Source organism: Rhea americana, unplaced genomic scaffold (genome assembly GCF_003343005.1).
Source record: "Rhea americana isolate MKP2758 unplaced genomic scaffold, rheAme1 scaffold_163, whole genome shotgun sequence".
Lineage (NCBI taxonomy): Eukaryota > Metazoa > Chordata > Aves > Rheiformes > Rheidae > Rhea > Rhea americana.
The window spans coordinates 1330777-1344757 of record NW_028185739.1 but is presented as its reverse complement, the minus strand read 5'-3'; the positions used below and the strand labels follow the sequence as shown (position 1 = coordinate 1344757).

General features: G+C 58.2%; 1 protein-coding gene across 2 annotated transcripts in view; it reads right to left on the bottom strand.

Moving 5' to 3' along the window:
* Positions 1-484: 484 nt before the first annotated feature.
* The window catches only part of MAPKAPK2 (MAPK activated protein kinase 2), a 21527-nt gene continuing 8030 nt past the window's right edge, over positions 485-13981 (bottom strand). The window contains exons 1-10 of one of the 2 annotated variants that reach the window (XM_085300397.1): positions 9546-9596; positions 8412-8551; positions 5959-6023; positions 5120-5199; positions 4866-4992; positions 4328-4403; positions 3462-3586; positions 2895-2980; positions 2711-2791; positions 485-2228 (exon numbers count right to left, since the gene is read on the bottom strand). In XM_085300397.1, coding sequence (XP_085156523.1) covers positions 2085-2228; positions 2711-2791; positions 2895-2980; positions 3462-3586; positions 4328-4403; positions 4866-4992; positions 5120-5199; positions 5959-6023; positions 8412-8551; positions 9546-9581 — 960 coding nt within the window. In that variant the 5' untranslated portion in view covers positions 9582-9596 and the 3' untranslated portion in view covers positions 485-2084. Of the gene's footprint in view, positions 2229-2710; positions 2792-2894; positions 2981-3461; positions 3587-4327; positions 4404-4865; positions 4993-5119; positions 5200-5958; positions 6024-8411; positions 8552-9545; positions 9597-13981 lie in introns of those variants that run through there. The other variant, XM_085300396.1, reaches the window with a different exon arrangement.

Here is a 13981-nt window from a genome sequence, read left to right as displayed (position 1 = left end):
CAGCCCTTCCCGAAGCACCTCCGCTGGCCCAGCCCCGCGAGGAGGAGGAGGAGGAGGAGAAGGAGGAGGAGGAGGAGGAAGGGGGCATTCGTGGATTCCGCCACTTTCCCCCAGCCCCAGCTGCACCCRTGACAGCAGCACCCGGAGGCGGTGACCGCGGCAAGCCCGGGGCAGAAGCGCGGGACGGGGGAGCCCTGCGGGCGCCGGGGCGCAGCGCTCGCGGCACCGGCACCGGCGCCGGCGCGGAGGAAGCCCGCTCGCAACGGTCCCGCCCGGACCCTGCCGCGGGATCGCGAGTCACAGCCCCCAAACCAAAGGGGCTCTGCAGGACGGAGAAACGCTGCGTGCCCCGAGAATCAACTGGCGGCTCTCGGCCGCTTTGGGGCAAAAGGAGAGCGATTTAGAGCAATCACGAGCGCGACCTGCTGAGGGAGCACCGAGGCGCTTCCTTTTCAATCAGGCGACAAGGAGGAGCAAGACTGCGTGACGCGTTAAGTGTCTTTAATCCAAAGGACTGAAGAGCAGACCATGAAGATTAGTATAAGCCAACAGACAAAAAAAAAGGAAAAAATAAAAGATAAAAACCTGTTTTTAAAACAAATTAAAATTCCATACAGTGTCTAAAGATCACCTAAAAACTAAACATTTCTTTAAAAAAATTTTTCCCCATTCGAACACATTAAACACAGTGAAACAGTATGACAAATAATAATAATAATAACTCATGGACTAAAGACTCGCRAGTAGCCGTTCTGCAGCCAGAAGCCAAGAACCGTTGCCCACCGCCGCCCGGGGCGAGGAGGGCAGGGGCTGCTGGCCGCCGGCACCGCGCGTTCGCCGCGAGCCCCGGCCCTGGCGCTGCCGCCCCAGCCAAAGCTGCGGCCCCGCTGCTCCGGGGTGTTTCCGGCCCCGCGCCCCCACGGCGCCCGCTTTCCCCGGGGGAAGATCGTCCTGGGGAACTTGTGGCCACCGGGAGCAAACAACAGTTGAGAGCTGGGGAGACCCTGCAGCACCCCGGGAGCTTTCTGCAAGCGGGAAGGGGACAGGGGAGGCAGCAGGGAAGCGCCTTTCCCACGCCCCTGCGGACGAGAAGAGACGAGTTTGGGGCAGGGAATCCCATCCCGCCGCAGGGGCTCCCGGCAGCATCCCGGGGCAGCAGGTTTCTCCGAAGCCCCCGCGGCGGCCGGGCTGATCCCAGGAGCGGGGGGGGGTGGATCGCGCGTCGGGGGCAGCGCCGAGCCCTTCCCTCCTCCCCAAACGCCCTGAGACTCGAACTGAATTGCAGGCACACGGACAGACTGCAGCAGACGGCACGGCGAGGAGACGGGGCGCGCGCCCGCACCGCCGCGCAGACGCCGCGCTCGCCCCGCGCAGACAGACAGCAACACGGACGCACGCACACGAGGGGCTCGAGCAGAGCCCGCATGCGCCTGGGTAGAGCCAAGGCTTCCAGGCCGGGGAGCTCTTCTGCTACGATGCTTTAACAGTAGCAGTTTTCCAGGCCAGCAAAGAACATCCGCACCATCGGCAGGGACCTCCCAGCCCAGCCCTGGGGAGGAGAGGGGCCCGAGCCCGAGAACAGCCCGGCCCCAGCCCCCGGGGCCGCCCGACGGGCCACCGCATCCCACGTCGGCACTAGGTACAAAGCCAGGAGCCTGTGTCTCCACCCAGCGCGCCACGAAGGGACCACGCTGTCCAGGTTTCAGCTCTACAGTAGTTTTTAAAAAATATTTWTATGTCATATACTCTAAAAAGGTCACCACAGGAATTTCCAGGTCTTTGGAAGGAAGGAAAAAAAAAACAAAACTGTCTCACAAAGGGGGGGGGAAAAAAAATCCAATTATCGGCGTTGTTTACCTACAGGACAAAAACCCCCCAGTCGAAGCATGTGGATCTTACAGGGATATGTCATCGCCTGCTCCAGAAAGGTCAGAAACACAGGTGAGTAGCTAAAAATAACTAGTCTGGTATAAATGTCTCAATTCCATGCGCCTGATATAACAGTCTGTCTCTTTTTGTCTTTTTCTTAAAAAATATATATATATAGTTATTGCTTTCTCAAGGGCCAGCAGGYGTGGGCACCCTCAGTGGGGGAGTGCTGCTGGCTCAGCAGGGTTTGCTTTCTTTCGCCTCTTCATGAGCAAAGGATTCGAGGAATCTTCGATTTTCTTAATCTTGATTTGTTCATAGTCCACTCGCATGGTGGCCAACGCACTCGTCATCTCCTCCTGCGGACGGGGAGGGAAACGCAGAGCCTGGTTAGCGCCGGCAGCAATGCCCTGCTGCGACCCCTGCCCAAGCCAGGGAGAGGGGTCAGGCCAGGGGACACCACCAGCTTTCTGACTTCCAACCCAAACAGGTCCAAAGGCCAGCATGGAGCTCACGGGCCTGCCGCCAGCTTTYCCTGCCTTGTCCCAATTTCAGGACTGCAGAAAGCAAGAGTTCAGCGCATCCTTTTGGGAGCAGTTCTGGTGGAAACACCTTTCCCCTCGCCCTGTTACACACCTGAATTTCAATTCCAAGATGACTTAGTCTAATTTCTAACYCATAAGTCCAAGTCTAACCCGTTAGTCCAATTTTGTGCCCAGGAGAGGCAAAAGCAGAACGGGGACAGTCCCAAAATGGCACTGGGGACGAGGGGAGCCACAGGGCACCGGCAGGACAGCAGCACCGAGCAGCTYGGGGCAAACAGGATTCAGAGAGGTTTTACCTTCACATCCTCCCACAAATCCTTCTCTTCCTTCAACACGCGGCTGGTGTGCAGCGGGGTCTGGGGCACCTGCATCGATTGCTGCGGAGAGAGACGACAGATGAGCCGTGGCCGAGAGCTGCCGGTGCCGCCCGCCCCCGGCCGTGGCCCAGGATGCCCGCGGCACCAGTGGCCGCACGCTCACCATGATCCAGGGGTGGTTCATGAACTCCGTGATCGTCATGCGCTGGGTCGGGTCAGTCTTCAGCAGGTTGCGGATCAGCTGCTTAACTGAAAGAGGTGGTGCGGGGACGGGCATGAGCAGGGCCAAGACGAGCTTTCTGCCGCGGCACGGGGGCACGCTGCCAGCCAGCACCTCCCACGCGTCTGCCAGCACCTCCCAGCTCCTCTGCACTGCAGACGTCAACCCAGCCAAACCCCTCAGTAAAAGCCTCTTGACCAAAGAGGCAAAGATACTATTTCAGTGAGAGGTCACCAATGAGGACAACTCCATGTTCGCCTTCCAATACCACTGCTGACCCCAACAGAACAGGGTCCCACGGACACGAGCTCCTCCAGCCCCCTAGAGGCTCATCATAACGAAGACTAGGTGACATTTTTACCCTGATAGGTGTGGAAAGCCACTCCGCTCCTATTGGCACCAAGAGGCCCTAGGATGTCAGTGGTGACAACGCTCCTGAGGTTCCCCCACGCCAGCGGAGATCAGCTTAGCTCTAGCAGGGCAGAGACAAGCCCATGCTACGGCGCTTACCTTCTTCTGATACTTCAGACCACTCGGGGTTGGGAAATTCATACTGGCCCATTCGGATGCGCTTCTTCATGCCCGGAGAAATGGCTAGACCATGGTTGGAATAGAAGGGGGGATACCCACACAGCCTGGGCAAAGGAAAGCAAGGTGAGAGTCAACACGTGGCCTGGAGAGAAAACAGCCTTCACACTGGTCTGGTCTATCGGAAACACAGAAGAGCATGTGGCTTCCCAGCAGCATCCCCAGAGAGCCAAAGCTGGTTATTTATCTCAGGAGCTCAGGAGAGCCCTGCACGCGGGAGCCACCATGAGAGCAGACAMGGGAAGGACCTGGCCAGGGACTCAGGAACTCACTGGAAGAGTCCAAATACCAAGGGAAAAGATGTGTCTAAAGAGCCTAGGAGCAAGGAGGCAAATCTAAAGAGGAGAAGGCTCAGTGTGGATCAAGCAGAGCTTCGCCAGCAGCGAGCTCCAGCGCCTGCAGGAGTCTGCAGGTCCTGGGATCCCCCAACCCCGGTCAGATGTCGGTGCGCAGGGCGCGTGCTCAACCCTGGGAACACCTCTCCCACCTTCCGCTGCAGGTCTCAGTGCAAGCTACACTCCAGGGTAGCTTCTAAAAATCCGCATTAGCTGTGTTTTCAGACACCTAAGCATCCCTGAAATCCCTTCTGGAGATCCRTTTACCCGCCCAGACAGCCCTCTGCTCTACGGCCGGGAAGGCAGCACTCCGGGCACGTCCCGGCAGGCGCCAGGGCTCCCGCGCGGCTCGGCTCGGCTCGGCCCGGCCCGGCCGCAGCCTCGCGAGCGGGCGCGAAAGCGGCACCCCCCGGGCAGCGCGGGCCAGGGCGGCGAGGCGCCCAGCGTACTCACAGAATGTACATGATGACGCCCAGGGACCACATGTCACACGACTTGTCGTATTTCTCTGGGCCCAGCACCTCCGGGGCTAGGGGAAGACAAAAGTTCCCAAGCGTCAGACACGCTGGGCGAGGGGACGCCAGAGCCGAASGCGCAAACGTCCCCTGGGCAGCGAGGGGCTGCCTCCCGGGGCCACGCAAGGCCGTGGCCTGGACGCGCGAGGGACCCTCCGTGCAGCCCCCGCCCGCGGGCCACGCCGCCGCGGTGCTCGGAGCAGCCCTCGCTGCACGCACGGCCGCAGCGTCCCCCTCGAAACCCACCCCGAAACCTCTCCGAAAGGAGCCGTCTCAAACACCGCTCTACGCACGGAGGGTTGGAGCTTGCAGCAGACGTGATGACCTGCAGTACGGACGAATTCAGGTGATACCATCCGAGCTTTCCTCTAGCTTTACCCGCTGACTCTGGCTCTCGTTCACTTACAACGCCAACACAGAGGGGGGATTTTCAAAGCTTGCGAAAAATGGGAAGCTCTGGCTCCCTAGCAACTTACCCACGTAGTAAGGCGTGTAGCATGGAGTGGCCAAGGAGTTGTGTGTGGTAGTTTCTTTAGCAAAGCCAAAGTCGGTGAGTTTTAACACAGCATTAGGCCTTTTTGAGGTGTACAAGAGGTTTTCCGGCTGTGAAAACACAAGGAACAAAAAGCAAATATAAGAGCCAGGAGCAGCAGAAAGCATCGGACTTGGCAACGCTTGTTAAGGCAGGGACCGGGCCCCGGCGCCACCGGGCACGCACGCAGCACGGTACCTTCACGTCCCGGTGCGCAATGTTGATGGAGTGCAAATACTGGATGGCTTCCCCTATGCTCTTCATTATCTCTGAAGCCTCTGCAGCAACAGGAACATCRAAAGCGTTATAATTCACTTACTCAAAACGAGCACTACTCCCTGGGTTACCCAGGGAGCACCAAACCAGGAGCCAAGGAGCAGGCCAAACTCGGCGAGGCCACGAGAGTTTCCCCTACCCAAAATGTCCCTTTCCAAGCAAGCTCCMGGCACAACCCTAAACACTAAACAGCATGATCAAACAGGAGAACTTGCTCCTGGACAGGGAAAGGCTTAATGGTCCTCAGGTACCACCAGGGATCTGGAACCTACAGGGCTGGAAAGAGCTGGATAAATTATCTCCACAGGCTGGGAAACTAACAGRGAAGTGGGCTTGGGGATGGGTTTTACTGAAACTTTTCTGAGCCACAGGAGCAGAGGAGATTAAATTGTTTTATCTCTATGAAAATCACAGCCCCAAAATCTCATTTTTTAGACCAAGAGGGAGCRTTTCTGAAGGTCACTAAAGCTCCTGACGGTCCAGGAGCAGGATGGAAGGAGTGAAGAGACAGTACAATTTCAGGGGACTCATATTTGCTGAAAAAAAAATACCCCTTAACTCTGCTCTTAACTGACAGGGAAAAGCTGGGCCGTGAGTAACAGCCGGCCACACGTATCAAAACCCCTCATTCTCCAAATGCAAAATCCTGCCTTGGAGCCTATTCAGAAGAGCAACTGAGGGTATCGTGTAMTTAGAGACATTCCTATGAATGGCAAGAAACTGTCCAAAGATTAAAACAAAAGTCAGTGTTGATTCCATACCCCGTTCGGTGAAGGCCTGGTCTCCCCTATCTTGAATTCGACTAAAGAGCTCCCCACCATCCAAGCTGAAACACAAAAGAGGCATTAAGATGGTTAGATGCTGATTCCCCACCTCAAACTTGCTCCAACRTGCCTTCAGGAACATCACTGACCTTTTTCTGCAACGGGGCAGTGCACCCGCAGCTTTGGGGAGATGCTCCAACTATCAATATCAACTYTAATATCAAAATCCTGATGTTCAGCAAGGAGCCCTACAACCAAGCAAGCGATCCATCCAAGCCCTTAGAGTGGCGCTTCTGGGCACAGGGTATTTCAGACTCTTTCTCCCAAAGAGCAACGCAGAGGATTCTCAAACCTCAGTGGGGACGCAAGGTGTGAAAGGACATGGCCTTCCTGTCAACTCACAGCAGTGAGGCAGAAATGCGTTTACACTAAAGATAACAGGCTGCTCTGGAAGTGTGGAGAGTTCCCATCACATTTGGCCTACTTTAGCTCGCAAGCCAAACAACCTCACCAGTCAAATTAAACCCACAGCGCACAAAAGTGCTGAGCTCAGATCACTTGTGCTGGGGACGCAGCAGCTGCACCACCAGTGGTGGTCAGAGTGCAATGACACATGCCATTCACCCAACAGAAACTGTGYTGCGAGGAGACCTCCCAAGTGTCATAGTAAGTAGGGCTCAGCACAACAGCATGTGACTGCTCCAACATGGTCTGCACAGGACAGTTCACACTAGCTCAAAAGTGGGACGAGGAGAGACCGACACCTCTGAGAGCAGAACAAGCTCACAGGCAAGGTGCTGGAGAAGGACCAGGAGAAACTTGCCTGGTTCCCTCCCCTGTCAGAAACTCCCAAAGTACCTTAAAGAGAAAGTCAGCTCCGTGATCTCCACTGGTGAAAACAGAGATAACCTCGCTCTGTCTTATCTAATTCAACCAGAAATGGTTTCTGACTTTCCCGGAAAGCATCTCTTGTAAGTGCCCTTTACGTTAGCTAGACATCTGCAATACAGATAGTGAACACCAACATGGACTGATACTGCCCTGAGTGCACAAGGAGAAAGACCGTCCTCACGTTAAAATCAAACAGTGTTGCTTTGAAGGGAGACACTAGCCAAGSCTCAGCTGCAGGRGGGACCTGCAGCACAGCACAGCCTCTTGGCTTCTACCAGACTCTTAGAGGACACCATACACTCAAAGTGTTTCAAAGTTGTTCCAGTCGATCACCCCCAGAGCGGCCCTCGGACATTGGGTGGCTGTTGAAAAGATGCTTTGCATGGAGCTTTCRATGCTCAGGAGATTGTTTTCTTATTATTCAGCTACTGCTCTCCTCCCTTGCAAGCAGACARGCTGCACAAACCTTTCCGATCTGGTGCCCGGCATCTCAGTATGATTCTCAAAAGCCTCTTCCCACGCAAGAGAAGTCAGAAGCCCTTTGCATGGTGGTTCTGCAGACTGCCCTTTTTCTCTACTCGTGGCAGCTCCTCACACCCTCTGCCCGCCCCAGGCAACCTACTGGCTTGCCAGAGGAGAGGTTTTGGCAAGGAAGCTATATTAAATCACAGCTGCGGTTGGGATGTGGTTTCAATACTTTCCCCTTCATTCCTCCTACTCCCCATATTATATCAAACATCTACCAGAATCAGACTCGCTCAGCTGCTGCTGCACTTCTGCCTAATACACATCAATAAATCCGACATTTCTTGCTGCCCAGCCAGACCACACCAGATGCTGCTGCGGTGCCAGCAACCCAGTGACTACCCATTAATTTCAATGGCCAAAGCGAGTTTGATTGTGATCTATCTGCTTTAAACCCACAGGCCTGAAGGCTACGAGTATCAGAGCAAGTTTTCAGAATGACTCAGAGGCAGTTTAGCTCCTGTTCAGACCACACAGCACTGTCCATCCCTTGGGCAGCTTTGAAGCGACGTCTCTTTCAGGTCTTATTTCCCTACACCTTGCAGACCTCTCCCCCATGTTGAGTGCCTTTCTGGTGTCACTAAAACCATCCGTAACACAAAGGTGGAGGAATTTGCACCTCCACTTTTTTTTGTATCATCCAGGCATCCCACATGGTGAGGGCTGTAGGCATCTTGTGCTGTATTTCCATACCAACTCTACTCCAGATCTCGGATTGCCCTGCTCCCCTTTGTTTTTTGGGGGCAGGGAGGCCACAGGCAGATCTCCCAAGCTGAGCTGCTTTTCCAGGAGGGCCACAGTCCATCTTTCAGGTATCAGCAYTGCAGGAAGCCTCAGCAGCTGGGCCATCACCTCGGCATTATGACCCAGCAAGTCATGGCTAGGAGGGAGGCAGAAGAACATCGTCCAACAGTCCCAAATGCTCTGAACTTCCTTGTGCTTTTTCAACTATTCTCAAAGCATTGATCTTGCTGAGCCATAGTCAAGAGAGGAGAAGGCACTTGGAGCATCATCCCCTTTGGTGGCCCACTTACCACTCCATGACAATGAGCAGACACTTCCTTCCCTGGTAAAGGTTCTCATAGACATCCATGATCCTGACGATGTGCGCGCACTGAGATGCCCTCCAGTGGAGTTCCACTTCTCTGCGGGCTTTAGGGCAATCCTGCAGCATCTGTAAGAGAAGCAAAAGCGCATCAGTCTTGATCCTGCATCCCCCGAATGACCACGCAGGAGATGTCTGGCCAAGACGCCACAATGCCCAGCTAGCAAACCATCCAAGAGACCCAAGACAGGAGCAAGGAACAGACAGGAGAAAGCGCAAGGGCAAGAGCCAGCACGGATGCTTTACGCCTGTGCTGCAGCGGGGCGAACGCAGCAGCACTCTCTGCAAGGCCTCCATCTCCATCTAGTGGGAAGAGCATGAAGTTGGCCACCCTGGTCCGCACCAGGCCCTATAGCACCTCGGAGGGCACCACGCAGAGGTGTTAATCCTCGCCTGAGTGCACCTTGGGAAACGCATGCCCTTAGCCAAACCTAGCAGGTAGGCAGAGCGCAGTCCAAGGACGGCCTTCCCGGTACASACAGACATCCAAGGGCAGCGCTTTTACCCCTCGCTTTGGTGGACGTGGGGAGGTGGCAGCTCTACAGCTCCCCGGGCAGAGCAGGACTCCCGTAGCAGGAGGCGGTTACAGGGTCCCAGCTCCCCCGCGAACCCAGGGCTGCTGCACGCCCTGCGCCTYGCTGCTTCTTTGCGGCACCGTAAGATAAGAAACAAGCTTCCTCGTGCTTTCCACCTACAACGTCACACCTGCACGTGCCGCTGGAGAACCCCTCGCTCCGCTCCGCGGCCCCCCGCCGCGCCGGGACCACCGCTCGCCGTGCGAGCACCCCTGCTCCCCGCTTCGCCCCGTCATCAGCCTTCGTCTCGCGTTGAAAACATTCCAGCCCTCCGCTGCGCGAGCCTGGGAGGACTCTGCTCCAGCCCCGCCACGGGCTCCCGAAACAGCCGGCTTCCCTCCCGGGCAGCAGCAGCTCTTCAACGAGGCCCCTGACCTTCCCGAAGGCAGCTCGGCTCCAGGTGCAGGATTTGCTAGTCGGCCAGAGACCATTAATTACCGCGTTCGTCAGGATAAACAAACAGCCTTAATTATTGTACTCCTAAATACCGAGCAACAAACACGTCTAGCTTGAGCGTGTTTCATCTTCCTTCCTGCCACGGGCAGCGCTCGGGGCCGGGCGCAGACAGCTCGCTGCGTCGCTCGGGCTGCGAGCGGCGGCCAGGCTGGCCSCAGAAATAACCTTAATAAAGGAGTTATCTCGGCCGCTTCCTCCGGAGAGGGACCGGTGCGCGCGGAGCAGCACGTGGAAACGCATCCCGTGCCGGAGGGGATCCGCGGGAGAGGAACAGCGGCCAGGACGCGCACCGGAGGGAGACGTCGGTCCCGGCCACGGTAACGAGAGGGAGGAGAAAACGCCGCTCTCGGCCCCCGCGCACGCCCCGGCAGCCCAGGGCGAACTCGCCCTCGGCCAGGCGGACGGGGCGCAGCAGGACCCGCCGCCCGGCCACCCGCCCGCGACGCCTTCGCCCACCCACTCGTTTCTCCATCGCGCCTTCTGCCGCCTCCCCAGCCGCCACGTCGCCGCAGGCGTCTGCGCGAAGCACCCGCGCCGCGCCAGCAGCCGCGTCTAAATCACGGCTGCGTAATTCAGAACGTTTTAATGCATGAACAGCGCATCTTAGGGACCAAAACCGCCCCAGCCCACCCCGAACACCTCGTCGTCCGAAGAGCCGGCTCGGCGGCGGAGCCGGTCCCACGCCGTTCCCAAGAGAAGCACGGCAGCGGCAAGGACTCCTCCCGCACCTTCCGCTTCTGGCCTCGGAGCGGAACCGTTCCCAGCAGGAGAGCTTCTGGCACCGACCGGTTCGCGAGACTCCGCGTGAAATTCTGCGCGAGGGGCAGCGCGACGCAGGTGCCCTCCAGCCGCGCGGAACCGGGGGGCCGGGCCGGGCCGGGCGAGGAGCCCGAACCGCCCGCACCGCCCCGCGCGCTTTCCCGCGGCGCAGCGCCCGGCACGAGCACCGCCGCGGCGGCCCCCGCGCGCCCGCCGCCGGGCGGCAAACAGGAAGCTCTGTGCTATAAAAAGCCGAGCAGCGAGAGGAGTCGGAGGGGGAGGAAGCGGCCGCGAGGGCTGCTGCCGGGCTGGGAGCGAGCAGAGGGCCGGGCACGCGCTGCACAGGCAGCAGAGACGCATCAGGGAGAGCGAAATAAAAAAATAACAAGGAAAAAATTAAGAGTAAAAAAAACTAACTTAAAGGGAAAATAAAGTTATTTTTCAGGTAAGTACATCGAACTCTTAAAATCCCGCTCCTGCACTTCCCTGGTGCGCAAGCACCCCGCGGGAGAGGCAGGGCAGCCGCCGGGAAAGCGCCCCGGAGCTCGAGCCGGGCTCCCGCGGAGGCAGCCGGGCCGCCCAGCGCCAGCGGGGCGCCCGCCCGGCCCGGCCGCAGGGGAAGGGGCCTGCAGAAAAGCTTTATTATTTACAGCTTTGTTCCAAAAAGGCCAGGGGTGGAGCATCAGGAAGTTTAAAAGGGGAAAAAAAATTGTAATTACCAGCTGGGAAAATTGGACAGCAGGAAATAGGCAGTTAACAGAATTCTAAACAGGACAAACAGGAGAACAAAAATATATACCWTTTTTTTTTCTTTAGAGGCTATTCAGGGCTCTCTTAAAGCAGCTTAATTGTATTCCTAATGAACTACGGGGGAAGCAGCCTCCATTACCTGCACAAGTACGGCAGTGACATTTGCTTTTGTATTCAGGCGCCCACAGGCGAGTAAACAGCTGCCTGGGAGCTTTCAAAACACCCCATCTGCAATTCAGCCCAGCAAACAGCSGGGCTCTGCGGCCGCCTTCCCACGGCCGCGCCGGGCTCGGGCCGGAGCGCGGTTCAGCCCGGGCAAGGCAGCGGCCGGCAGAGCCGCCGGGTCCCGCCGCGCGCCAGCTCTGCCCCATCGCGGCCCACGGCCACGAAACCCTCCGTGCTCGGTCCTGGAGCGTTTGGAGGATTTAAAAGGTAACACGCAGGAGAATTTGTGACACGCAGGGCCAGAAACATCCTTTGGACTCGTTGCAAGGCGCCTGCAGGTGCAGTAACAGTCACGCGTGGGGCGCGTTCGGGAAGGACGCTCTCCAAAAGAGCCAGGCTGCTGCTTCTGCCGTCCAGGGGAAACACCGAACACGCGCTGCGCAGATGCACCGGCCAGGCCACCTTGCCGCCCCGGCGCCAGCACCCTTCAGCCTCGGCACCTGGCGGGACGCGCTGAAAACGCGTCGCCGGCCTCGCAACGGCCGGGGAAGCCAGGCGGGGACACGAGCAGCTCGCAGCCATCGCCCCGCGAGCGCCCGAACCTCCCGAACCGCCCGCGGCCCCCGAGCCGCACCAATGCCGTTTCAGCAGCGCAGCGCAGCGCAGAGCTGCCTCTCTGCAGCCCGCTGCTCGCTCCGGCCACGTGAGCGCAGCCCCAGCTATCCGGGCGTGTTTGGTAACGCTGCCCGTGGCCCTAATTTAGCTCCGGTATCCAGGGCRGTCTGCAGCTGCAGCAACGTTTATATTTCTTGGCTTCCAACAAGGAGGCTGGGATGGSAAAAACACCTCCTAGAGCTCAGGAGGGGTTAATCCACCGCTGCCCTGGGGACATGTGCCCCCACCCGAGCACCTCCTGGGCCTAGAGCAGCTCCAGAAGCAGGCGATTYTGCAATCAAAACAATCAGCCTTCAAAGCGTGACAAGAGTTAACCCTTCCCGTGCGGGGAGGAGCAGGGGAGATAACAAAAGATGGATGATTTACTGGAAACTCCCCTCCAGGACACAGTCTSGCTTTTTCCAGCTATCTCGCCTTCCCCCTCCAAGCAATGGTTCCTTCGAGAGCAAACTGGTAAATACTGCAGCTGGGAAGCCAGCATGGAAATGAGAAATCCAAGGGAACCTCAACCGCCTTCTGTTCGTGCTAAGGAAAAAAAAAAACCCTCATTCCGCTGCAGCCTCCAGCCTGCCCTGCCTGCTGCGAGCACCCGCACGGATACGAGCATGGGAAACGCCTGCTGGGTTATTATCCCCCCGTGGCGCGTTCCCACATCCAGCGGCGTTCCCAGGCCGGCACACGCAGGCTGAAACCACGGCATTTTATGCAGGAATAAACCGATCCGCAGGCGCCAGGAGCAGCACGCCCCGGGACACGCTGGGGCTGACACRCAAAGCTGCCCGGGGGCATCTGCTGCAGCGGAGAAGACCCCCGAGGCGAGATTTGCGCTCACGAGAGCAGTGCAAAGCCACAGGCATTTTAACCATCAGCAGGACGGAGGCAGGAGAAGGAACGCAGCCGAAAGGGGAGAGGATCCTTGAAGCCCYGCAGAAGGAGGCGGCGGCTCCACCGCTGCAAAGCGGCCACCTATCTGCACCGGAGAACAGCAGGAAAAGCTGGCGCAGGCCCTGGCACGGCGAGCGGGCTGCGCTTCCCAAGCCGACAGGAGACSCAAACCTCCCGGGGAGCCGCCCCGGGCCAGCCCCGCGGAGGACAGCGGCCCAGGAGGCTTCAAGCATCCCTAGGCAAGATGCACCAGACCGTTTAAAAAGGCACAAATAACCCTCAGAAAGACAGCTACAGCCTTCTCCATCGTGGACCAGAATAAGAGCTACCCAACTGACCCCCTCCCACCGCCGCGGGCGGGAGCGGATCCCTGCCGCGGCCGGGACGCTGCCCAGCAGCCTCGAAGCTGCCCGGGGAAGGCACGGGCACGCAGTAACCAGATCCGCGAGTTACGAAAGCGTCCCCTGCTAACCGGCAAGGGCAGCGCTGCCGGGGGAAGGCTGACACACAAGCATTTCCCGGCCTCCAAGATCGGAAGAAACCAAGATCCAGAATTCGCTAYAGCGCTCGCCTTTTACGGAAAGCCCTCCGCTAGAAACTTTTGAGCAAAACCTGCTTTYGTAAGCCAAAGGCTTGAGTCAGATGCATTTCTGATTACCGAGGGGGTTCGATACACGTCAAATACAGCTATACAGGAAAGAAGACAACGTCCAAACTTCTGAGAGATTCTGTCTTAGTGAAACACTGATATTCCCTTTGCTCCTTGCTCCCAGAGCTCTCCGAAGGCACTGGACCTCGAAGCAGTCAGACGAGCTATTGCTCCGCTTTGCAGGAGCGCCCTGGAGCGTGACTGGTGTTGGCAGGTCTGCGGCGAAGAGCAGCAGCCGCCCGTTTGCTCCGCAGRCGGACGGACCTTTGAGCAGCCGTTTAAAACTAAAAAGTAAAGGACGGGGCCGACCATCAGACCGTCCCGCGGACTAGCCAGGGCCTCGCTGCCAGGCTCCCGAGGTGTCCCTCGGACACCCCGCGGGCAGGGAAGGGCTGCCGAACACGGCGCTCCCGCGTCCCATCGGCTGCGGCTCCGCCGTCCCCGACGGGAAGCAGCACCCGGCTCGGGGCAGCGCACAGCCAGGGAAAAGGAGGAATGCAGGAGGCCGGAGCCGCCGCGCGCCTCCACGACGCCCGGGGCGCTTTGCCCGGGGAAGGCGCCGGCGCTGCACGCTCCTGCCCTCGC